This window comes from Entamoeba histolytica, genomic scaffold, assembly GCF_000208925.1.
Source record: "Entamoeba histolytica HM-1:IMSS scf_1104750516283 genomic scaffold, whole genome shotgun sequence".
Classification (NCBI taxonomy): domain Eukaryota; phylum Evosea; order Mastigamoebida; family Endamoebidae; genus Entamoeba; species Entamoeba histolytica.
In genome coordinates, this window is record NW_001914925.1 from 1 (window position 1) to 25,112 (window position 25,112).

Sequence of the window (25,112 nt, forward strand, 5' to 3'; positions counted from 1 at the left end):
AAAATCATTTCCTATCTAAACGTTCATACATATAATTGAGTTAAATAACAATCAATACTGTTTAAAACTCTTTATTTAATATTTTTAATATTATGTATTTTATATTCCACTTGATTAGGTAAATTTCATGTTAACCATTCCAAACTACTACTTATTGATACTCTAAATTATGTTAATTTATATGTTAGATTCAGTAATTAATCAATAATATAATAACGAAAATAACACATATGATGTTTTAATGACATTAAACTATTTCAAGAAAAGAAATATTCAATAGAGTTGTTCTATTCGTTCTGATTACTGAGTTGTTAATTTTAACAAACTCAATATTTTCCATGTTTCATAACATTGTAGCATTAATTCCTGTTAGTGTGTTGTTCATTTCACATTAAAACAGTTCATAGAATGACGCTAACATTTACTTTTGTATTTTCTTTGATATACTAATAAACATAAATCTGAAAAAAAGAATATAAAAATGTATGGTACTTATCTGATTATATGGGAAGTAGTTAATTCATAGAATAAAATAGTGATACAAACATACAATGTAATAAAAGTCACTATCAATTGCAAATATTTGTTTTATAGAAAATGTGAAAAAAAAAAGAACGTAAGAAATTGTATGGTAATGATTAATTGAGTTATGTTTGCTTTAAAATGATAATATATGTATTGAATAAACTGTTGGTTTAATCAAATAAGTGAGTTGCATTAAGAGATAGATAAATAGTACAAACATAGATAATAAAAGGTTAGTCTGTATAAAACCTACAATTGGTTGCAGAGCGACTGAATAAATATTATTTATATGAATTAAGATACAAGAATTTTCACTATCAAAACATTATTCTAATAGTAGATTATTTTCTTATTACTGTTATCTATTTCATTAATTTAGTTTAAGTTTGACATCAAATCTTTTCTAACTTAAAGTCTAATAGTTACAGTAGAAGAAGTTATATCCATGAATATGGAAGAAGAACAGAAACTAAAATTGATTAGATGTTAATTATTTAACTATTTAACATATTTTTATTGTTATATTTTAATGACTAGATAATGAGAAGAAATAGAAGGTTAATAAATAATGAATGGTATAACAATGTAAATTAGTGATTTTATTTAATACTATCTGTTCATTAAATAATATAAATGATACTTTGTTTTAACCCTTCAAAAAAAAAATTAAGTACTTTATTTGTTGTTATTCTTTTTATTCTTTCTTTTAATTTTATTTAGTCCTTTTCAATACAAGCAGTACATCAAAAATGTTATCATTATTATTGATTAACATTTTTTTGATTTTGTAAATAACAGAATGCAAGAAATGAATATTCAAGAGTATAGAAGATAATGAATGTGGGTATTAATAAGATGTATAATAAGAATAATAAAAGAAATGAAATGAAAAAGCGAATAAACAGTAATATGAAAAGAAAATGAATAAGAAAAATGAGAATAAATAGAATGCCAATAAGAATAATACCAATAAGAAACAAAGAATATTAAGAGAGAATGAAATTACAGCGAAATGATAAGCGATGTGAAAAAATGAGAATATAAATAATACATGAACATAAATAAACAAAAACATTTGGATAATACAGAAAGAAGTATATTCATTTTTTAAATAAAATAAAAACAGAGAAAGTTACACATTCCATTAATGTACAAATAAAGAACAGAAGAAAGAAACAAATGTATTAGTTAAATCAAATGCACGAATTAAAAGTGGAAAATGACAAAAAGAATGAAGTATAGAAAAGAATAAAAAACAAAGAAATATAATAATAAATGAAATGAAGTTAGAATTAATTGGTTAAAGGGAAAGTTACATAAGAAATTACAAACAATAAACAAATAGAAAATAAATAAAAGTAGATAATGAAATGATAATAGAATTGTCAATTATTCATTGATTAATGAATATTAATTACAAAATATATTACTAAAATGATTAATTTATTTATTTTATTTATTACTTGGATTTTCTTCTTGTTTTATGAATAAAGTATTTTATTTTGTTCTATTTGTTTTATGCTCTTTTATTTCTTCTATCTGTTTGTTTCTTCTTTTTATTTTTCTTCATTTTAATTATTCTCATTAAATTATCATTTCTATATTTCTTATTTAATGTTGAATAAATGTTTCATTATCATTGTATTATTATATATAATTTCATTTATTATTTGTATCATCATTTATATCTTTTTCTTTTGTTATTATTATTATTTCATATTATTTTATTTCATTCTTTGTATTATTATTTATCATATTTCTTATTAAATTACATTATTATATCATGTGTTATTTGATATTTCATTATTTGAATTAGTACTAATGTTTGTATGTTGTTTCTGAATTGTTGTCTTTGAACATTTAATATTGTTTGAATAAACACTAAAAAGGTCAATTATAGGCACGAAAATTAGCAAAGAAAAATGCATCTAAATAATTTACAAAAAAGAAAAAAGATGCAAAAAAATTTGCATCCATAGAATATTCCACTTTATTATATTTTGCTCCTAAAATAAAAATAAAAAAATAAAAAGTATGATAAATACAGAATATGTAAATATTTATGTTTATATTTTATATTCATTTGTGTTCATTTTGTATGAAATATTAATGAAATAGATTATTTGATGATTCATATTTATTTTTATTATTCATATTCTTTTATTATTATGTTATTTATCTATCGTATTTTTATATTTATTTCTCTGTTTATAATATGTATATCATTGTATTCTTCTTATTATCTATATATTATTATATTATTCTTATTTTATGTTTTTTATGTTTATATTCTTTAGATTTTCTTATTGTTATTCTTTCTATTTAGATGTATTTGTTTATTCATCTTTATCATATTTATATTATTATCATTTATATCTATTTTCATTTTATATTTATTCTCTTTTGATTTATATTAATATTAAATTTATCTTTTATACTTTGATTTTATTATTATATCATTGATTATCATTTCTCGAATTATTTCTTTATCATTTATTCTTATTATTCTTTTGTTTTTCTTTATTCTATATCATATATTCATATCATTTTCATTTATATTTTATCACTTATTATATCTTATAATAACATAACACATATGATTGATTATATAATAAACATCATGATGAAGTTATACATATGAATAATAAACATAAAAAAGAGTAAAATATTTTCATCAATAAAATATTGTTAATTATTTTACACCATTGAATTAGACACTTTTATTGAATATTTCTAATTTTTACATTAAAAATACACTTTTTATTTCTTCTTTTCTTCTTTTATTACATCTTTGTGATTTATTATTTTTATATTCTTCTTCTACTTTCTTTTTATTCTTTTATATATTTATATTCTTTTTATATTATTTGTTTTTCGTTGTTTTTTCTATTTCTTTCTTCTATTATTTATCATTTTTATATTCATTTATTCTTTTTATTTCTTTTTTATTAATTCTTTAGTATTGTATATTTCTTTATTATTTCATTTGTGTATTATCAAAATATATGTTTTATTGATTTTATGTTGAATAAATTATCGAATATAATCAATATTTTCATTCTTAATTATTCATTCTTTATTCTGAAATGTTTTGTATATTTATTATATTAAATGAATATGTTGAATGAATATCAATATTATTGTTTATTTGATTTTAAAAAATAATAAATGAATATGAAATAATGAAATAAAATAATGAAGACAATGAAATGATAATGAAATAAAATAATCTAATATTGAACAAATCAAATAAAGAATATATTGAATATATCATTATTGTTACATTATTATTTATTATTTCAATTATTAAATATTAATAAATTATTCATGAATATTTAATTGATATTTTACAATTTCATTTTCATTTTATTTAATAAATGAAATATAAATAATAAATGAATGAATAATAATTTAATATATGAAATAATAAAAAGAAAGATAAATAATAAAGAAATATGATGTATTTAATATATAATATAATTTATTATCAAATATAATAATAATATCAAATGATGAATTATTTTTATTTCAAAATATTTTGCATCAATAAAATATGTTGCTAAATATTTTGCATCATTAATTTTTGCATCATTAAATTTTGCGCTTTTTTTATTTGTTTCAATAAAATTTGCATCCTTTATTTTTTTTCATTCTTTTCTTCTTTTATCATCTCTTTTGTTTTATTACACTTTATCTTCTTTCTTTTTATATTCTCTCCTTTCTACTTTTATTCTTTCTTCATCTTCTTCTACTTCTTACTTTCTTTTTATTCTTTATATCATTCATTCTCTTCTTTTTCAATTATTTGCTTTTTTTCGTTGCCATTATGAAAGTATTTACCTCAATATTAAAAGAAAAGATTCACATTAGACTTAACATGAATAATGAATCATTGAAAATTAGTAATTAATTGGGATGTAAGTTACAATCTTTAGCTGCTAAAGAAGGAATAATTAATAGTTATATGTTAAAGCAGCAAAAAGAAGAGAAATACCCAAAATATGTGGAGTCATATTATGACATTAAGAAAGCATATGACACAGTAAACCACGAATGGGTAATTGAATCATTAAAGTATTTTAATGTAGAGGGTGTCATCATTGACATTATTGAAAGTATGATGACTAGATTGAAGATATTCATCGGTTATAAATATAATGAATATCTAGGATGTATTAAATTAAATAGAGGAATTTTACAAGGTGATTCCTTATCCCCTCTACTCTTCATCATTCAGATGAATGTAATTTCTCAAATCATCGAAGAGAAATTCACAAAATCAAATCACACATTATATATGGATGATTTGAGAATAATGACGAAAAGTAGTGAAGAAATGTGAATAATCCACAATGAAATTAAAGAAATAATAAGTTACATATGGAAATGAATGAGAAAAAGTCCGGATTGGTATTAAAAAAACATTAAAGAAATACCAAATGGAATGCAAAACATCAATGTAATTGAAGGTGAGGACTTGTATAAATACTTAGGAATATGGCAGTCCGACGAAATTGATGACACCTTCAATTGTAAAACCATCAAAGAAAAAATGAATCAAAAGATGGAAGAAATAAACACTGATGAAAGTAGTAATAGAAGATATATTACTAGAATAAACACGGAAGTAATCAATATCTTCAGATATTCAGCATCAGTTGTAAATTGGAAAATCACTTAGATAAAATTGATTTGGAGATAAGAAAATATTTAAGAAAGGCAAAATACAATGGTGAAACTCCAAAGATCGGTTGTATGTCATTATAGAAGAAATGGGTGAAGGATTAATAAACATAAATGACGAATATGTTATTGAATTAGTAAGGACAGTGATGTACTACTGTACAAGAGAATGTGAAATTGGAAATAACATATTAGATAGATGGTACAATAAGAAGGGAATGTGGAATAGAATTCAAAACACTAATTCATAAAATCCCAGAAACAAAAATAGAAGAAATAATAAATGAAGGGATTGAAAAGAAAAAAAGAAAACGAAGTAGTAGTAGAAATAAAGAAATTATTGACAAATACATCAAAAAATGGAAGTGTCATCAAATAAGTGGACACTTCAGAAGATGGAATGAGTCAAAATGAGTAGATAAAACTACTACAATGAAAGCATGGAAGTCCATCAATATTAAAAAAAATGCATTTCTACAATTAACTAAAATGCAAGATGGAGCAATATTTTGTGGGTATAGAAAAGCAAAAATAATGAAAAATGAAAGATTAAAATACTCCCACTGTGTAAAGACAAGATAGCTACAGTAGAACACATTCTACTATCTTGTATTGGTCATAATAAATCACAAATAGAAAAACATGACAATATAGGCATTATAATATGGGAGGGATTGATAAGAAAATACACTGGAAATAAACAATATAAAAAACCCCATATGAAACAGTGTTCCAATATAAAGACATCACAATGATATTTAACAAATAAATAATGCATAAAAGTGAATGACAATACCACAAAATATCAGATATGTATTAGATAAAAAGAACAAAACTGGTCTATTATTTGATATGACTATTGTGGATGATCACAGTATTAATTGAGCCTATTGGAAGAAAAGAAATATGTATAATGAATTAAAGAATATTCTAATGAAAATAGAGAAAATAAAATATGTCAGAATAATTCCAGTAGTAATTTCAATCAATGGATTAATGAATAAAGAAAGTAATAAATTAATTAAAGAATTAAAAATTGAAATTGACATCAAGAAAGAAATTAAAAACCTTGTAATAAAAAACATGATGGATGTCATGGAATACTGCGGAGATCACAACCAAACATACTCAGTAGAGATGTTTGAAGATGAAGACAAATTGACAGGATTAGTCTCCCCTGAGCCAGGAAGAATAGAAGCTAGTTCTATTAATACTTAATTAATTGCTTTATTATTTGATTAATTTCATTTGTAATTCATTTTCATTTATCTAATTGAATTTCTATCATTATTTCTATCATTTTATTTATTTCTAATTTGATTTATTCTTTATTTTGATATTTATTGTATCTTCAATGTTTTATTATGATAATTGTTTTTAACAATAATTTATTTATTTCTGCAAAGAAATAGAAAAACAATGAAAAACAAATAATATAAAAATAATAAAAAGAAAGCAGAAGAAGAAGAAAGAAGATAAAGGGTAATAAAATAGAATAGATAATAAAAGAAGAAAAGAAGAAATAAAAAGTGTATTTTTATTGTAAAAATGAGAAATATTCAATAAAAAGTGTCTAATTTAATGATGTAAAATGATTAACAATATTTTATTATTGAAAAATATTTTACTCTTTTTTATGTTTATTATTTATATGTATAATTTCATCATGATGTTTATTATATATTCAATCATATGTGTTATGTTATTATAACATATAATAAGTGATAAAATATAAATGAAAATGATATGAATATATGATATAGAATATAAAAGAAAGGAATAATAAGAATAAATGATAAATAAAAGGAGAAATGATAATCAATGATATAATAATAGAGAAAAGTATAAAAGATAAAATTAATATTAATATAAAACAAAAGAGAATAAATATAAAATGAAAATAGATATAAATGATAAGAATATAAAAATGATAAAGATGAATAAACAAATAAACAAATACATCTAGATAGAAAAGAATAACAAGAAGAAAATCTAAATAATATAAACATAATAATAATAAAATAAGAATAATATAATAATATAGAGATAAACAGATGATATAAATATAAATGAAAAAAACAAAGAGTAATATGATAAAGAATATAATAAGTTAATTAAGTATTAATAGAATTTTCATATATTCTTCCTTGCTCAGCGGAGATTAATCTCATTCCTTCATTTGTTTTATTTTTAAAAAAGAATAATCTCTTTGTTTAACTTATCATTTAGATTTTTGTTGGAATATGAGAAAAGCAATTATTTGTTTTATTTCTTCTTATTAAAGTCTTTCAAGTTTCTTCTGCTTAATTCCTTCTTTTTAATCTTTAGTTAGATTGATGCTTTAATTTTAAACAATATCATTTCCTCCTTTTACTTTATTTTATGAAATAAGGAGCAAACAATTACCACTATATTATTGTGTTTAATTTCCTTTTAGTATTAACCACATTTTAGTAGATCTTTTTCATTGAATAATACCTCCATACATTTCTTAATTTCTTTATTAATAACAACTAAACCTTATATGATAACAAGTAATATTCCACCATAATAAATTGCTGCACCATTTGCAACATTACCTAATACATTTCTAATTCAAATATATCGTCATACTCTGATAATAACTGAGAGAGCTGAAGCATGAATTATATTAAAGTTTGTGTGGTGTTTCAGACATGCCATATTCGAATTATATAAAGAAAATAATAAAGAAATGAAGAAAACACACAAATCAAATACATCAAAATATATTATTTAAATCAATTAATACAAATTATTTATTTCATAAGAAAACAAACATAATTCAAATGTTCAAACGTTGGAAATTGTGTGTTTTGGTTATTTAAAAAAAGAAAATGAAGAAAATTAACATTTATTTTTGAAATAAAAAATTCTTTTAAAGTCATTTGAAATATTTGTTGTAAATAAAGAAATTGGTGAAGACGAATTTAGAGAGATTGTTATTTTCAAAAGAAGGAACGTATTTTCGATGAAATAAAAATACTATTTTAAGCAATAAACAAAAATTAATGTTATTAAATTATCTTTTACATTTGTATTTGTAAGAAAATTACATAACATTTCATATTTGCTATAATCTTAAACATCATGTAATGTTAATTCTTATCGAAAAGTAATTTTCATTTACGATATATTTTTACATAAGGAAATAAAAATAAACCAAAGTCAATACAATTACGTTTTGTCTTTTCAATAAAAACAAACTAACAACTTATATAAATTATTTTTATCCAAGTCTAAATATATAACAACAAACATCATTGAGTATGTTATTTGAATATATTTAAAGAAATTAAAACAACTGATTAAACATAAATGAGTTTACAAGAAAGAGGCAGAACACAATTAATTTTAGTCGGAGAAACAGGTGCTGGTAAAAGTTCACTTGGTAATTATCTTTTAAGGAATGACGAGAATGCTTTTAAATCTAGCAGTGCTCCAAATTCAGAAACAAAAGAAGCTGTTGGAAAATATGCAAAAGATGCTGAAAATGGTTTATTTGTTATCGATACACCTGGTCTTAATGATACTGATAATTTTGATAATGAGGGTATTCAAAAAATTATTAATTCTGTTAAAGTTGAAGGGTTGCAAGGAATTATATTAACAATGAATTTTAATAATTGTAAGTTTTCTACTAATCTTAAGCAAGTCGTTGCAGTTATAAATGATGCTTTCCCAATAAAAGACATTTGGAAACATGTTTGTATTGTATGGACGCACTGTTATAACTATACCCCTAAAAAGAAACTTGAAATGGGTAAAATTGAGAAAGAGCAATTCAAAGAAGAATTAATTAAATTTTTAAAAGAAAAAAATGGAACGAGTGAAAATATTGATATTCCAATGTTTTATGTAGATTCACAACCAGATGAAGAGTATGATAATATCAGATCAGAAAATGAAAGAGAAAGATTAATAAAATGGTTAAGAAAAATACAACATATTGATGAAAATGAAACCAAGAAATTAATAAGTGAATACAAAGAAATTCAGTATGAAGAAAAAGAAGAAACTCATATTACAGAAGAAACAAAATATAGTATAACATATGAAACAAATATTTATAGAAGAGATAACAAAGTAATGTACACTGGAGAAATTAAGTATGGTGAGTGGTATGTAATTAGCAGTAGGACTAAAACAGAAAAACTACACAATGAAGAAGTGGAAAAAGAAAAAATTGCAAAAGGGATAGAATTGTGTAAACAAATTGCAAAAGAGATAGAACTGTTTGAAAAAAGGAAAGAAGAAATAAGAAAAATGGAAAGAAAGAAAAAAGCAGTTAGAATCGTAGGTGTTATTACTGGTGGTATTGCCGGTGCTGCTATTGGTGTTGCTAGTATTGTTACTTTTGGAGCAATAGCTATCACAGCACCTTTTGTTGGTGGTGCTATTGGTCTTGCTATTGGTGCTATTGAAAAATCTATCACTAAAAAAGGTTTAAAGAAAATTGAAGCAATAGAAAATGAGGCTCAAAATGATACCTCTCCACTTATCACAACACCTGATGATCAAAATGGTGTTTCAGAAAATTGTATTGATGGACAAATATTTGGTAACGATTAAACTTGACAAACAATACCAGATAATTGAAAATTAATATAACAAAATAAAATGGTTGTATTTTTTAATTTAATCAATAAAAATGATGATAAAACTTCTTCAAATTGATGGTACTAATCTTACTTTTCCAAGAAATAAAAGATGAACATAAAATTTATTTTTTGTCAAAACATTTAAAATATTGTTTATGAGAGAGTTTATTTTCGTCTTTCTTCATTTTCTGAAATGATAATTATTTTATAAAGTATTTTGTATTTCTAATTAAAAATCTTATCTTTTTTATATCATTTTTCTTATTTTTCATATACAATATTTAGTATCTCTCTTTTCAATTGAAACTATCAATACATGAGGGTTAACATATACCATTCTATGGATTTTAAAATAATACATTTTTCAAATATGCAATATATCTCATGTTTAATGTAAATTGTATATTTATTATGCTGATGTTGCTTGTTTTATCATCAAACCATATCACAACATTACTTTTGTTATTGTTTGAAATTCAAATTGATTTTTATTTGATACAATAAAAAGAAAATAATAACTAATATTGTAACTCTGATATAAATGAAACACACAATAGAATAAATGTATATAATGAGTGTCAATTAAAGTAGTTTGAATCTGAATAACTATGATTAGTTAAAAATTAACTTAGAAAACTTACAATGATAGTAATAATTAATTCATTTTAATTTTTGTTCAGTTGTGTGGTTGATTTGAAAGAAAATTATACAACCTATAATTTTAAAAATGAATATTTGCGTGGAATAAAAAAGATTCACAAAAACATCATTTGTTATATAAATATCAAAGTTATAATCAATAACAAACCAATGAAGTTACTGAAAAAAAGAATGATGCTTAGTTTTAAATTTGAGAGAATAAACGCAGTCTTAACGTAAAAAACAATGATACAAAAAATCAAAGAGAAAATAGAATAAAAATAAAAACATTTAATTATATTTTCAATAAAGGTGTAATAATAAAAATACAATACCGCAAAATTATTGTTTTATTGAAATAAATCAATAAAAAAGAATTGGTGTTGAAATTTCATAAATAAAAATTGTAAAAAATAAAATACTTGGTAGTGAAATAGAAAATGTTTTTTATAAGTTTTAGTCATTAATAAATGTCATTTATTGATGAAAATGATGAGACTGTTTTGATAAATCTAAGTGGTGAATAGAATTAGTTTTCTGACATCACTGAGTATGACGGGATAATTGTGTCAAAAAGAATTAAAACCAAAAATTCTACAACACATATTACCATAACGATAGTTTGTTGTATAATTGTACTATTTAATTCAATACATTTGACATTTTGTAGCTAGATTAAAAACTTTGTTCAAGAAAAATTCCTATTTATTTATAAATATAAAAGGGGTATGCTTGTTTATCATTTTAAATAAGACTGGCAAAGTTTTTATATCAATAAAATTTTAAGTGTCATTTGTAAATAAACATTTCGTGACTATTATCCTAGTCTTATTTAAAGAGAGTGAAGTTGTAACTAAAAAATAAAAATACCAGAATATAAATCAAAATGAACAAATTTCATTTGACTAGAAATATAGGTGTTGGAAAAGTTCAATTGGTAATTTTATTTTAAGTAATGATGAGAATTTTTACAGTCAATCATAGTCCAATTCCTGTTACAAAAGAAACATAAGGAGAAAATGGTGAAGATAATGGAATTGATGTACTTGTTATTGATACGCATAGTCTTCAAAAATCGAGTTAAATGAAGAGTCTTTGAATAGTATGATTAATTTTGTTAAAGAGCAAGAAGGAATAGAAGCAATTGTTATTTTTCTAAACTATAATACTGATATAACTTCCAATAACCTACAAATCATAGTTAAAATACTGTGTAATGTTTTTCTTTTTTCTGAATTTTGGAAACGCCTTTGTATTGTATGTAATAACTGCTATTATATACCAGACAAACAATTAGAAAAAACAACAACTAATAAAATGTATTTAACAAACAATAAGAAATGAAAGTGAAGGTTTACCTATGTACTATGTTGACTCGGAAACAGAAGAAGATGATGATAACACTAGATCAGAAATAGAAATAGAAAAATTAATAGAATAGGCAAAAAGACCAACTCCTATCAATGTTGAAGCAGTTGAGAGAATAGGTGATAAATACAATACACAACCACAGAAGAAAAAAAGAACAAACAGAAACCACAAGAGCCAATGATAAGAATAAAATAACACAAACAAAACATATGAGAAGAACTAACATAACTGAGTTTGGAGGATAAATTAGCTATAAAGATTGAGAAGTTGCAAATGTTAAAGACAATACAGTTATAACATAATACCAACCAAAGAGTGAAATTACAAAATCAATAACAAACAGAATAATAGTAGAATTTTCATAAGTTGTATAATTATTTCTTTGAGAAAATTGACAATCGAACATTAAATAAATTGTTTCAATGAAATAACAATTGACTATGTTCAAATCTTCGGTTTGTTTTTATTAAAATAAAAATATAATGTTTTGATTTATCATTTTCAATGTGATTCTAATGAAATTTAGAAAAAGAAAATGCATGTATTAACTGTACTACAGTGATTGAAATTTGTTAGAACCTTCTTGTAATATGAGAGAATTATTCTAACCAAAAAATTCTTATTCATTAATAAAAATATCAGCAAAGTTAAATAATGAAAATAGTGTCTTAAAGACGTTTTTATACAAATCAAATATAAATAATATATCAAATACTTCTTTATCTTCATGTAAATTTATTGTCATCAAATTTAACAAGAGTTGTGTATTATTTCATCATCTTCTATCATCTTCTATTATCACACTTACAAATTATGTTAATGACTGTTTATACATATTTAATTTCTTTAATTCATTAAAATATGTCTTGGATTGTTGCAACATTTAAATTTATATTTTTGTTTAAAGGAATGGTATGAAATAATTAGGTTGGATTAATGTAATTATATCAAAATAAACACGAAATTACAAATAAATAAAACCTATAATATTCGTTATATCAAATACATTGAATAAATACTTAATGAAATATAAAATAAAAACAATAAATAATGAAAAATTAACATGAATTAAAAGAGGATAATATATGTGTATATCTAAACATTGTAAATAACAAATTAAAAGAAAAATAATTAAATATCTTCATTAAAAATATTAAAATAACATTTTGATGTTGTTGATAAATAATAGCCAAATGAAATATGTAAATAATTAATCAAATTATTAAGAAAGACTAATATATAATTAAATAATTATGAAGATATCGAATTAAATAATTAAAATAATAAAGAAGAGTATTAATGAAATGACATTAGTACAAATAATATTGAATAAAATAAAGAAATTTCAAAGAATATTAAAGTGTTTTATTTCTATTTCTTCAATAAATATAAACAAAAATAAAGACAGAATAATTGAAATACAAATTTAAATAACAACAATGAACAATTAAAAGAAATATAACTTTTAATGAAAGAAGAAGAAAGTATTACACAACCAAATAATTACTCATATTCAAATAAAATATAAAAGTGATTTTAAATAATATCAATTATTTATTATAACTTATATAAAAAGAATACAGAAATATTTAATTAATCATATCTTTGAATTTTGTTAATTTTGATGTAAAATAGTAATTATCAAACAACAACTATTTTAATCAATAAAAACTCTTTATAACTTACTCAAATCAAATATTATCTATTAACAGTCAATATTTTGAAATAGTTTTAAATGAAATAGTTTTAAGTAAAATCAAGATAATCAAAAATAATATATTAGAATCATTGACATAAATTCTAGTCAAAAAATAAAATATTGTCATCAAAGAAATACACATTAATAAAATGGAATGTATTTCAATAAAAACAAAATCTATTCAAATATATGGATTTAAACAAAACAATGAAAAATAAAAATAAATCATTGAATATTATATTTAATTATCAAATTAGTTGTAATTTTTAATTTAAAAGAAATAGTGTTTGAAATGATATTTTTAATTGAGTTAATTGACAAATTATATAATTTATTACTTCAAAGATAAAACAGAATTTATTCAATGCAATGTATGTTGAGTATTTCATTTTAATTATTGACTAAATTTCTAATAACATTTATTTCAATTTGTAACATAAAGTTAGTAACATAGTGAAAATAACTTCAATAATAAGGATTTAAAAAACCAAAATGGTAATAATGAATAAAAACAGAAAGAAAAACAAAGAAATACTATAATTTAATAATCTTTCATTTTTATTGTTTAAACTAAAAATTAAAAAAAATGAATTAAAAAAAATTCTTTTAGTTAGAAACGTCCATTGATTGAACTACCAGTTTCAGTGTTGAATATAAAGGTATTGTCTAATGCTCCAAATTGATGTGAAGCATATTTGATTACTTCTTGACCTACAAATGATCCAATAACTGAATTGACTGTATGAAGTTGAACACCACCAAATCTACATATTTGTTCAACACAACTTCGTTCTACGTTTTGTTCAACATCTTTTTCCTTTAGAACATGTTTTGTTAATTCAAGTAATTCATCAACATCTTGCTTATCACATGGTAATCTTCGGTGAATCTTTTCAAATTCAAATGATGCATAAATTATAGCTAAATACATTAAACTAGATTGTGGTGTATTTAACAAATAATCTTGTCCTGTCCAACTTGAGTTATATTTCCCATCAACTCCATCAATAACATGCATCTTTCTTAATGCTTTACAATGTCTTTTGACCATTTCAAGTGTAAATTCAACTTCTTTTTCAACACCATCTCGATTAACTCGTTCTTTGATATATTCTAATACTTCTTTTGCATCTTCTTCTAATTGTGAAACAAACACATGTTGAAGTTGAACAAAATACTCATTACTTGCAATCATATCTTTAATTCCTGAATCAACTGGTAAACGTTTATTCTTTTCATTAAATGTTTTAACACCTCCAATAAATCCCCAAAATTCAATTTCTTCTTTCTTTAATCCAGTTAAAGAAGAAGAACTTCTTGGATCATTTAATAATTGTTTAACATTACCAGGAGTATCTTGCCAACAATAAAATACAAATTGAAGAGCTTCTTGAAAATTTTCTTCAGCATAAAAGTTAAATGCCTGTTTTCTAATTATTTCTTTAATCATATCTTTATCTTGTTTAGACTTAGGCACTCCAGTTTGACTTTTTTCTTTTCTCCATTGATTTAATGCCCAAATCAAAATTAAAGGAAAAGGAACATGCATATGTTTATCTTTATTTAAAGTCGGAATATCAATTGAATTATAAAATTCTTGTAATTTAGGGAATGGATATGGTACTCTTAAATCCATTGGAATATTAGAATTACCATCATCAAAAATTACATGACTTCCAACATACACTTTAACAACTCCAATAAATCCATTAGTATAAACTTCAATAACAGGATTCTTTGTTAATGTTGAAAGAGAAATAACATCTTCATGTAATTGATTACTACAAACAATAATGTCAAATGTTTGAATAAAAGATTCTTCTTTAAGTATTTCTTGTAATGATTTAAAATAATATTCTCCTTTAACTCTATCATTTAGTTCAAGTAAATTATTAAGGGCACATTCTCCTCTTTTTTGTCCAAGACTTTCACAGTCAATGAAAAAATTAGTTTCTAAATCATTTTCATCAACAATATGTTTGTCTGCAATTCCTATAAATCCAATTCCTGGAAGTACAATTGCTTTCATAAATTCACTAGCAACACAATCACTTCCAATTGATAAAACTTTACTCTTTTCAAGTCTTGCTTGTGCAACTTCTCCCCATAATCTTAACTGTCTATCATATTTTTGAGTATCAGTCACTTGAGTCATATCACACGTATATCTAAATAATTCTTAGTTCTTTTTTAATATTGAGGTTTATTTAATTTTCGTTATATATAACAAATAATAATATTAGAAAAAACAAAAAATAAAAAATCTTTAAAATAACACAAATTTTAATCATGAATTATGTTACATTAATTTTGGTTCTTTTATTCCAATGTGTTTTTGCAATTAAACAAGACACAACAATTACTATTGTCACTTTTTCTAGTATTGGAGGATATTTGATTATTGTTGCTATTGTTTGTGTAGTTTTAGCATTGTTAAGACGAAAAAGAAGTGGAGGGGAATATGCACCATTAAATGGAAATTGAATGCTTTGATGAAATTTCATATTTTCTGTATATATCACATAAAAAATAAAAAGAATAAAAAATAAAAAGAATAAAAAAATAAAAATGAACTAAAATCAATAATAAGTTTGTGAATGGAGTATAAAGGAGTATTAGAATTACAAACAAAACAACAAAATATATTAACTTCTATGCTTAGATTAAATCAAAATGATATATTAAATAACAATGAAGAAGAATTATTTTGGAAAGTTATTATTTTTGATCAATTTAATAGTGATCTTCTTTCTTTACAATTAAGAGTAGGTGATGTAAGAAAATATGGAGTAACACTTATGCTCAACATAAAACAAACACGTCAAGTTTTAGATGATGTTCCAGCTATTTATTTTGTAGAAGCGACAAAAGAGAATTTAGATCAGATTATTGATGATATGAAATCACGAATGTATTTAAATTTTACTATTTGTTTTTCATCAAGAATTTCAAGTGAATTACTTCAATATTTTGCAAATTGTTGTTTAGAAAATAAAGTAGAAAAAATGATATATAAAATAGAAGATTTATATGTTAATTATCATGTATTAGAACCACAACTTTTTACATTATCTATGTCTAATTCATATCAACAATTTAATGACCCACAAATAAAAGAAGAAAATGCATTAAAATTAATTGATAATGTAACTAATTCATTAATGAGTATTTGTATTACATTAAAAGAAATACCAATTATTAGAGCAAGAAATGGTAGTTTAGAAGATGTTATTGCAAAAGAATTAACACAAAAATTAAATTTATTTAATACACAAAATCCTACATTCTTTCAAAGAGGAGTATCAACACGTCCATTAATGTTAATAACTAATAGAAATCATGATATTTCAGCAGGGTTATTACATGGATGGAATTATCAAGCATTAATAAAAGAAGTAATAGAATATAAAATGAATAGAGTAAAAATTAATGACCATTGGGAAGATATAGATATAACAAGTGACTTTTGGAATGAATGTAAAAATAAAATTATTCCAGATGTAACAGACGTTATTCAAAACAAAACGAAAGAATTAATAACTGAAAAAGAAAAATTTCAAGTAGTAGCAAATAGTTTTGGGATTAATTTTGATGAAAATGTAGAAGTAAATTTAAATGAAGAAGAAAAGAAAGTACTCCAAAGTGAAGGGATGATGAAATATGGAGAAAAAATGACAGAAATAAGACAATTAAAAAAAGAAATTGATCTTCACACTACAATTGCAAGAGAAATTGTTGAAAATATTAAAAAAAGAGAAATTGATTTATTATTTTCATATGAAGATAACGTTATGTCACAAATACCAGTTGATCCAACCGCATTAAATTTATTTATTGAAAGAATTCAAAATGAAAATGATTTAATTCGGTTATTTTATATTTATTTATTAAATTCAAATGAAAGTAATGTATTACAAAAAGTACTTGAACAAAAAAATATTCCATTAAAAGCATTAAATTATATGAAAAAATTAAAACAAACACAAGAATATTTAAGACTAACAAAAGAAAAGAAAAAAGAAGTTGGATTTGCAGGAATGATGAGTGATATGTTTGGTAAAGTTGTTGAAAGATTATTACCATCTGATAAAAATATGGCAGTTACTGTGTTAGTAGATACAATAACTGAGTGTAAAAAAAGTGAATTAGAATCAGAATATAATTACTATGATCCTAAAATTTCAATTTCTAATATTTTAGATAATAGAAGGTCAATTCAATTTAAAGACTCTATTGTGTTTGTTATTGGTGGTGGTAATTATACTGAATATTCTAATATTCAACAATATGCTGATAGAAATGGTAAAAGAATTATTTATGGTGCTACTGAATTAATGAATGGTGAACAGTTATTATCTCAAATTAATTCTTTTGTTTAATTCTTTTATTACAACTTTGTTCTCTGTCTTTTTTTTATAATAACAATTTCTAATTTACAGAGTAAATGGAATATTGTCATTCTTAAGCATTTATTAAAAGATATTCTGATTTCTTTGAATAAACACTTTATCAATGAAAATTTTATCTATTATTTTATTAAACAAACACTTTATTGTTTAAAAGCAAAAAAAAACACAAAAGAAAGAAATAAATTCAACAATAACAAAAAATAAATAACAATAAAAAATGTTATTTAGAATGATGAAGGAAGAAGAAGAGGAGTTTGGTCTGTTTGATGTTCAAGAAATTCAGAATAAGTATTAAATTTAACAGGATATTTTCTTGGCCACCAATTTAATTCACCAAATAAATGAAGAAGAGAAGGTACAACCATTGTTCTAATAACGAACGTGTCAAGTAAAACAGCAAAAGATAAAACAACACCGAATTGTTTTAAAACAGGCATAGAAGATAATAATAAAGCGGAAAAAGCAGCAGCCATAATTAATCCTGCATAAGTAATAAGATATCCTGTATGTTCAACACCTAAAATAATAGAGAGTTTAGTAGAACAACCTTTTTTTCTATATTCTAAAACTCTAGAAAATAAGAAAATGTCATAGTCAAGACATAACCCAACTAAAACATCTGTACACATAACAGGAACAGACCAAAACAACCCAGTTGGACCATAAAGAATACCGAAATCATAAAAGATATTACTAGTAAAAATTACTGTTGAAATACCAAAAACCCATGCTAAAGTTAATGCAGTTGTAAAAATTACTCTAAAAGCCATAAGAATTGATTGAAAAGCAAAAGTGATAAGAATTAATATTGTTATAATTAATATTGTTAATTGAATTGGGAAAAAGTCTAATATATATTCAACCAACATTACCATATCTGTATTTGTTCCTAATATATATCCTACTATTCCAAATTTCTTATTTAATTTATTTAATAAATCAATAGTTTGGTCTACAATTTCTTGCATTTCATCAACATTTTGTGGAATAAGATAACATAAAAATGATTCTGAAGTTGTAGAATAATTAAAATATTGTGAATAAACTTTAATGTTTTGTAACATTTTGACTACTCTTTGTGGAATTATATTTCCTTTAATGTAATTATAACAAATTATATTCTCTTTTCCAATATTTTCTGTTATATTATTTCCAAAGTCTTTCATAAATTCATAACTTATTGAATTCATTGGATCAGATAATATAAGTAATTTGTATGGAGAGATCATTCCTGGTGTCATTACTTTTTCAATATCTTCTAATCCTTCTATTGCTTCAGCATTTGATGGAAAACATTGAGTAGGATCCATTGTCCATTTAAAATCTTTCATACAAATAATTATTGGTAACATAATACAAAGAGCAATAAATAACACAACAATACTATTTTTTATTTTACTCATCCATTCTGCTTGGATATGCCAAAATAATGATCCAACATTATTAGAATATTTTACACACCATTTATTACATGGTATTAATCCTTTTATCCGGAAAAATCTCGGAAAGATTAATAATAATGAAGGGGTTATTGTTAAATTGACCATTACTGTAAAAATTAAACAAATGACACATCCTAATCCCATTGTTACTATTATAGTTACTCCATAAAAACAACATGAAAGAAAACAACACATTAATACAATTCCACTGGTTGCTACAATTCTTCCACTTTGTTTTAACATTGTTTTTACAGCTTGTTCATGTGATTGTTCTTTTCTTATTTCTTCAGAATATCTACTTAAAAGGAATAATGAATAATCTACTGACATAGCAACAATTAATGATACATTAATTGCTGGTGCAATAGAATAATATTCAGAATATTTAGCAAGAGGATATAATGTTCCAAATGAAGTAGATAAAATAATAATCAAATTACATATAGGAATAATAACAAGAACTATATTACGAATAACATAAAGAAATATTATTATTGCTATTGGAAATATAAATATATCCATATGTTTCATATCATAAATTATTGATTTTGTTATATCCATTGAAGCAGCTGTCATTCCAGTAACACTAATTCTATATCCATCACAATTAAATCTTTCTATTGTTTTTCTAACTTCTTGAATTAAATGAGAAGAACAATCAATTGGACTTGACATTAATATAACTGTAGTATCATTTTCTACAAAATAATCTGTAATATCAATTGTTTCTGTTAAATTTGAATAAACTCCAAGAACAAATGTTGCATTATTTTGTTCTGCAGTTTCAAAAATTTGATATGACAATTCTTTAATTGTCTCTGTTAATACATTTCCACCATCTTCTTTAGTAATTACTACAACAGAAATTTCATTACTACTATGACTTGGATATAATTCTTCAAATTTTATATTTCCTTTTGCTGCTAATGAATCAGGTGGAGCACTAAATTGTACTGTTGTTAATGAAAATATATTTAATGCAAAATAACTACAACATAAAGCTATAATAATCCATATTCCTATTATACCATATCTTCCTTTTTTAATTATATAAAATAAAAAATCAAATAATTTATTTTTTATATTAGACAATGTAATTTGAATTTCTTTTATGTTTATCATTCTTTTTTCTTTATTTTTTGTGTTTTTAAGTTATTGGAGATCGAAGGTGGCACGTCTGAAACACCACACATAAGCCCTAGTACAAATTCATTCTTCGACTCTCCCAGTTATTATCTGGTTATGACGGTGCTTTTGAATTAGGAATGTATTAGGGAATGCTGCAAAGGGTGCAGCAAGAGAATACAGTAGAATATTACGTGGATGTAATATAAGAATCTACTGAAGTGTGGGTATGACTAAAAAGAAGATTAGTCAAAGTAAGACTAAAAAGAAGATTAGTCAAAGTAAGACTAAAAAGAAGATTAGTCAAAGTAATACAGTAGTAATAAAATGATTCCTTCTTCCATTCATAAAATAAGAAAAATGAAATTCCTTAAAATTAAGGCAGAAAACAAACAAAGGCTTAAAAAGAAGAATTAGCAGAAGAAGTTTGAAAAAACCTTAATAGGAAAAATAAAGCAAAGAAGTGCTTTCCTCATTTTGCAAGACAAACCTAAATGATAGGTTCAACAAAGAGATTACTCTTTTTTAATAAGCGAAGGGATGGGATTAGTCTCCCCTGAGCTAGGAAGAATAGATGAAAATTCTATTAATACTTAATTAACTAATTTTTATTTTTGTGTTTTTAAGTTATTTCTTTTTTTTTTTTGTTTTTATATCATTTTAAAGAAAAATACAAAAAATAACGTTATATAAAACGAAAAATTGAATAATTTAAAAAAAAAAAAGAATGAGAGAAGAAAAAAAAAGAAGGAGAAAAAAGTGAAAAAGATAGAAAACGAAAGAATAATAATAAATAATAAAAGAATAACAATAAAAATAAAAGAGGAATAAAAAAGAACTAAAAAAGATAGTTTACAATACAATTTTTCAGAATGAGTAAGTTGAGTGCAGAAGAAATTCAAAAACAACAAAAATTTACATTAGCACAGTCAGAGACGTATAAAAAAATATGTAAAGAATATGAATCAAAAAAATATTCACAAGCACTCAATAATCTTAATAAAATATTAAAAGTTATACCAGAAAATGGAGAAGCAATTGCTATGAAAAATTTAATTCTTTATCAAACAGAACAACAAGAAGCGAAAGAAACAATAGAAGGAATTAAATATGCATTAAGAAATAATTTAAGAAGTGCTACTATTTGGCATTTATATGGAATTGTATGTAGATCAGAAAAAAGATATTCAGAAGCATTAAAAGCATTTAAAACAATGAATAATTTAGATGGAAAATCATTATTTTTAAAAAGAGATTTATATTGTCTTCAAATGCAAAATCATGATTATAATGGAGCACTTCAAACAAGAACACAAATGGTTGATATGAAAAGGGATTTTGGAGGAAATTGGATTTGTAAAGCAACATCAGCATTTTGTGCAGCAAAATATGAAATTGCATTTCAATCATTAAATGTATTTATGACACATTTTGCAAAAAAACAAGATGATTGGAGATGGTCAGATTTACTACAATTTAAAATTATAATTTTAATAGAAGGTAAAATGTATGAAAAAGCATTAGAATTTCTTAAAAAAGAAGGACAATTTATTTTAGATAAAACATTTGTTAAAGAAGAATTATTAAAATGTTATTTTAATCTTCAAAATACAAAAGAAGTAAAAAATATATTAAAAGAATTATTTAAATTAAATCCATATAATGAATTATATCATTCTATTTTATTAGATTTATTTAATATTAATTTAGGAAAATTAAATTCAGATGATTCATTAAAAGAACTTCAAGAATTTTATAAAGAAGTTAATTTTGATAAAAGTTATTTTGTTCAAATTGAATATTTTTGTCTTCGTTCATTTAATGAAGAATTAAAAAAAGAATTAGAAATGTTTATTGATGAATTAATAACATTAAAAAAAACGAATATTAATAAACTTTTAAATAATGTTTTTAATTCAAAAATTAGTATTGACGCAGAATTAAAATATCAATGCGTTTTAAATAAATTAAAAGATTTAAGTCATGCTGCTCGTTATTGTCTTTCTTATAAAAATATTCCTGCAAAAGAAATTCAAAATAAAAGTAGTTCTATTTTATTAAATTATGTTTCAATGATTATTCAAAGTGGTGATTTAAATGAAGCTTTAGAATATCTTGAAATTATTGATAAAGATGAATTTATTCTTCAAAAATATTATTGGAAAGCAAAATGTTTATCTAAAAGGGAAGAATTTAAACAAGCTATAAAATATTTGGAATTAATTAGAGAGAAACAACCGTATAATAGAAATTTATTAAATAAAATTATTAAATATTCTCTTAAATGTAATGAAATTGAAAACGCTTGTAATTTACTTAAAATTATTAATTCTAAAGATGAAAATGACCCTTCTAGTACTAACGCTTATTTATTATTAGCTTTTGCAAATGCTTATTTCCTTAAAGGTGATCTTGAAAATGCTAAAAGATATATCGAACAAATACTTTCTTATTTTAATCGTTTACAAGTTGATTTATTTGATTTCCATTTATATGTCTATGAAAAAATGAGTGTTGTTGCTTATCTTGACCTTTTAAGAAATGTTGAAAGTTTTGATAATTCAGATTTAAAAAAGAAAGCTATTGAATTATTGGAATTAATTAATGGTGGTCAATAATTGGAATTTTTAATTCATTTTTTTTTAATTCTATTTTCTTTTGAATTATTGTTTTTATTTCTTTTCTTACTTTTTTTTCTTTATCTATTGTGAATTAACTTCTATTCAACCTTTTATTCATTGTTATATTCGCAGTATAATCATTTATTAATATATTCCTCTATAGAGATAGTTCATTTATTCCTGTTTTTTTTTGTTTGTTTATTTTAGTCTTTATGTGTTATAATTTCTTTTTTCATATATTAACAATGATCAACTGTTCATAACATATCCTTTCTTTAAAATCAGTAAACGTTTGGGTGTATGTCTTATTATACTAATAGTAAATAAACAGTAACGAGTAGTATTTTAATGAATATCTTATAGTATAAAAGGAGAAATACTTCAAATAAAAATAATATGTTATGAATAATTAAGAGTTTATTGTAAAATCATATGAACAACAGCAAGAGAGTTATTAATCAATAAGGATAGTTTGTAGTATATAAACAATGTTTTGTACGAGTAATTTTAATATCACTGACTATAATTGCAACATTCAAAATGATGAAGAATATACACACATTAATCTTAATAATAATCAACAAAGAGTTGTATTTATTGATAGGGATAAACAACCACTTTTGTTTCATTTCAAAACACCATTGAATCATTTTCAATTCTTAAACAAATTAAATTGTAAACACTTTTATATTTGTCTAAATGATACGTGTGTGTTTGTATTGAAAAATATCAGTTTATTAAAAATATTCAATATTGTGAATTTAATAATGATAGAAAAGACAATACTATATTTATTTGAATTGATTGAAGTAATTTGATTAAAATATTTGTTATCAGCAAGTAGAATATAATTATAAAACTAAGTTTTAATGATAGAAATTATTCAATAGAGAGACAAAGAGAAGTAATACAATACTCCATTTGAAGATAATGATGTTATTTGATGTTGATATATACAATTACAACAATTTGTATTTTACATAAGAAATGGAAATTGAATAAATGTCATTCATACAAAATAGAAGATAATTGTGTTTCAATTGAATTATAAAACATAAATTGTATTAATAAATAAAAATCAATCATTTGTAGTAATTATATTTTATTTTCAACAACACCAATACAAACACACAATTTTTGATGATTAAATTCAGTTTTAATTGAAAGTTAATCATTTTTTTGAAGTTCAATGTATCATATAACAATATTATATCAATTAAAATATATTATTGAAAAGAGTAATAAATTGAATTGATATTCAACAACAAGTTCATGATAAAACATATCCATTTGAATAAAAAGAAATATCTGGAATGAACGAATAACAGATGAATATTGAATGAGTCATGTTTCTAATATTAAAAACACACTTTCAATTAAAAAAAGAATGTGAATGTTCTACTATTTTCAATATTATTAAAACAAGATATCAATTTGAAATGAAATTATTCCTCATCAACAACAAGAAGACAAAAGTTATGAAGAATAGTGGAGTAGTTATTTTAAAGAATGAAACACAATCATTTTACTGCATGATGATACAACTAAAGAGAAAGAATAGTTTTGTTATTTATAATAGAATAATGGAATAGATGTTGATGTGACTTACCAAAACCAAAATGCAACAAAGAAGATAGTGATAAGAAAGAGTATGAATATAAATAAAACATGATGTATTGATTGAGTATGAGAATATGTAACTAAAATAAACAACAAACATTTTGATTGTTTATTCGGTGAAAGTGTTTGTTTTAAGAAAGAAAAGTTCAAAGGAAAAGAAGTTTGAATAACAAATGAAAATATGATTATTGAATTAGAAGTATTGATAAAGAAATTGTGGATGAATGAGAGAGAAATCATTGAATTTATTGTTTATTTCATTGTAATATTAAATACAAGGTATTACAAAGTTATTGTTTATGATTCAACACATATGACAATGAAACAATACAACTGAGCATAAATGAATTTAGTCGAAT

At 22.6% G+C, this 25,112-nt stretch overlaps 4 protein-coding genes across 4 annotated transcripts, besides 4 other annotated features; 2 read left to right on the forward strand and 2 right to left on the reverse strand.

Moving 5' to 3' along the window:
* The first annotated feature begins 4,348 nt into the window (after window positions 1-4,348).
* Window positions 4,349-6,437: a repeat region.
* An 875-nt stretch (window positions 6,438-7,312) lies between these two features.
* Window positions 7,313-7,650: a repeat region.
* Window positions 7,651-7,727: 77 nt separating this feature from the next.
* Window positions 7,728-7,889: a repeat region.
* Window positions 7,890-14,146: 6,257 nt separating this feature from the next.
* EHI_000900 (ThiF family protein) lies at window positions 14,147-15,691 on the reverse strand (the record flags this gene model as incomplete). The annotated part of the gene is made up of 1 exon (XM_645225.1): window positions 14,147-15,691. The coding sequence occupies one exon, from the start codon at window positions 15,689-15,691 to the stop codon at window positions 14,147-14,149; it is 1,545 nt and encodes a 514-aa protein (XP_650317.1).
* Window positions 15,692-16,133: 442 nt separating this feature from the next.
* On the forward strand, window positions 16,134-17,915 carry EHI_000910 (Sec1 family protein; the record flags this gene model as incomplete). The annotated part of the gene is made up of 1 exon (XM_645227.1): window positions 16,134-17,915. One exon carries the CDS (start codon window positions 16,134-16,136, stop codon window positions 17,913-17,915), a length of 1,782 nt encoding a protein of 593 aa, XP_650319.1.
* Window positions 17,916-18,169: 254 nt separating this feature from the next.
* EHI_000920 (MmpL efflux pump, putative) lies at window positions 18,170-20,509 on the reverse strand (the record flags this gene model as incomplete). Its single annotated transcript, XM_645228.1, has 1 exon — window positions 18,170-20,509. The coding sequence occupies one exon, from the start codon at window positions 20,507-20,509 to the stop codon at window positions 18,170-18,172; it is 2,340 nt and encodes a 779-aa protein (XP_650320.1).
* A 40-nt stretch (window positions 20,510-20,549) lies between these two features.
* Window positions 20,550-21,124: a repeat region.
* Window positions 21,125-21,384: 260 nt separating this feature from the next.
* On the forward strand, window positions 21,385-23,130 carry EHI_000930 (uncharacterized protein; the record flags this gene model as incomplete). The annotated part of the gene is made up of 1 exon (XM_645229.2): window positions 21,385-23,130. One exon carries the CDS (start codon window positions 21,385-21,387, stop codon window positions 23,128-23,130), a length of 1,746 nt encoding a protein of 581 aa, XP_650321.2.
* Window positions 23,131-25,112: the final 1,982 nt, after the last annotated feature.